A 1,773-nucleotide genomic window follows, 5' to 3' on the forward strand; every position below is an offset into this window, starting at 1 on the left:
TCTCTCTCTCTCTCTCTCTCCCAGTGTCCAACCCCCCTCCCTTTATAACCAGGGCCAGTCCTGACATGGCAGAATAATAGTTCTTGGCCACATGATAGTTTTGGACAGCTGCAGACCTGTAACCTGTGCTTCCCACAGGTTGATGTGTGACAGTCTTTCACAGTCCTTTACACAACGTGTCAAACCCCCCCCCCCCCCCCCCCGCCAACCCCGCCCCCCCCCCGCCCCACCCAACCCCCCCACGACACCCGTCTACAGCCATGTGCACAGTATAAAGAGACGAGCGTCGTCACCATCGAATGGTTACTGAGGTCACTGTCATCAGGGTGGAAGTGTGCTTCTCATGAAAGACTATACCTTCCCTTTCCCCCCCCTCACTACTAACAATAGAAGTTTATTTTTAAATTTTTGATGCACAGAAGCCGTGTGTACAAAACATGAGCCAAGTAGCTTTTTTTTTTTTTTCCTGGAGTATATTGATAAGGAGGATGCCACTAAAGAGTTATTCTATGCTGTGCAATCAAGATACTGGTTCAAAAAAGGTTAAGAAGCACTAAAGTTCCCCCCTCCCCCTCCCCAAACACCCAACAAGTCTTTCAAATACATTTAATATTATCAACATGACTGAAACATAGGTGGAAACATTCATCAATGCTCACCCTTGCTTTGAGGTGCATTATTTGAATAACTTAGCAGTTAAGTGCAGCTCAACGCCACACTTCCTTGGTTACTGTGTTGGTTTTGTCTAGTCTTTGTGCGTGTGTGTGCGTGTGTGTTTGAGTGTGTGTGTGTGTGTGTGTATGTGTGTGCGTGTGTGTGTGTGTGTGTATGCGTGTGTGTATCCACCTCTTCTGCTCTTGTTATGTCATGTTAAATGTTTGACCGTAAAGTAGGTTGACTTCTATCCCGCTGAAAAAGTTGGAAACAAACAGACGGACATCAACCCTTTGTTGTGTCAGAGACTTTGTTATCAGTGGTGTTTTCAAGGCAGCATAATGAAAAGCATTTTTTTTTTTTTTTTGTTTTCGTCCCCCCAGAGCACTGGCAGTCACCAATGTGGTGAGCTGCACCCTTCTTCCCTCCCATTTACCACTCCCACTTGTCAGCACAGCACACCTAATGTGATTTCAACACTTGCAGCTGGAAGAAAAAGAGAACTTTTTTTTTTTTTGAAACGTAGATGTTGAGATAGATGAAGGACAGGTCTTCGCTCAGGCACGGCTCGGTTTCTGATATCTCCCAGTGCACTCTGGGAAACGCGGTTCTCAGCTCTCAAGGCTCATGAAGGAGACCACCTGCTCCAGCTTGAAGGCCAGTCTCTGTTTCCTGGCGACGTCGTCTTGCTCCAGCGCGTTCACAATCTACCCAAAGAAGAAATAACAACCAATTATTATTTTATATTACCCAAATCCTCCCGATACATCATATGCACGCCACCACATTACATTTTCAAGAGGAACGTTTCTTAACATTCTCAACATGATATAGGAAAACCATTAAAAGTGTATAACCTCACATAACTATTGAAAAAACTTTGTTTAATGTGTAAGCTGATGACTGGTCAAAAAATCTGCCGTGTAAGAGCTCAGTGTAGTCAGTCTGCATTATATTTATAGCCCTGGTGCAGCCAAAGCAGACATTATGATTAATTTATTAATGTGATAATGTCTTTGGGGTCTTCTTTAAGGATCAAAAGAATAGTTAATGCGGGAATGTCCAGCACTCCGAATATTTTGACTTTGGACAGGCTGTACAAAACTCTTTGACGATCCA

The 1,773-nt window shown here is 44.0% G+C and overlaps 1 protein-coding gene across 5 annotated transcripts in view; it reads right to left on the reverse strand.

Annotated features, from left to right (window-relative positions):
• Nucleotides 1-432: 432 nt before the first annotated feature.
• Nucleotides 433-1,773, reverse strand: part of plxna4 (plexin A4) — a 285,129-nt gene continuing 283,788 nt past the window's right edge. For all 5 annotated transcript variants that reach the window (XM_035424686.1, XM_035424690.1, XM_035424688.1 and 2 more), the window contains exon 32: nucleotides 433-1,361. In XM_035424686.1, the coding sequence (XP_035280577.1) occupies nucleotides 1,266-1,361 (96 nt within the window). In that variant the 3' untranslated portion in view covers nucleotides 433-1,265. The remainder of the gene's footprint in view (nucleotides 1,362-1,773) is intronic.

This window comes from Anguilla anguilla, chromosome 7 (assembly GCF_013347855.1).
Source record: "Anguilla anguilla isolate fAngAng1 chromosome 7, fAngAng1.pri, whole genome shotgun sequence".
Classification (NCBI taxonomy): Eukaryota; Metazoa; Chordata; class Actinopteri; order Anguilliformes; family Anguillidae; genus Anguilla; species Anguilla anguilla.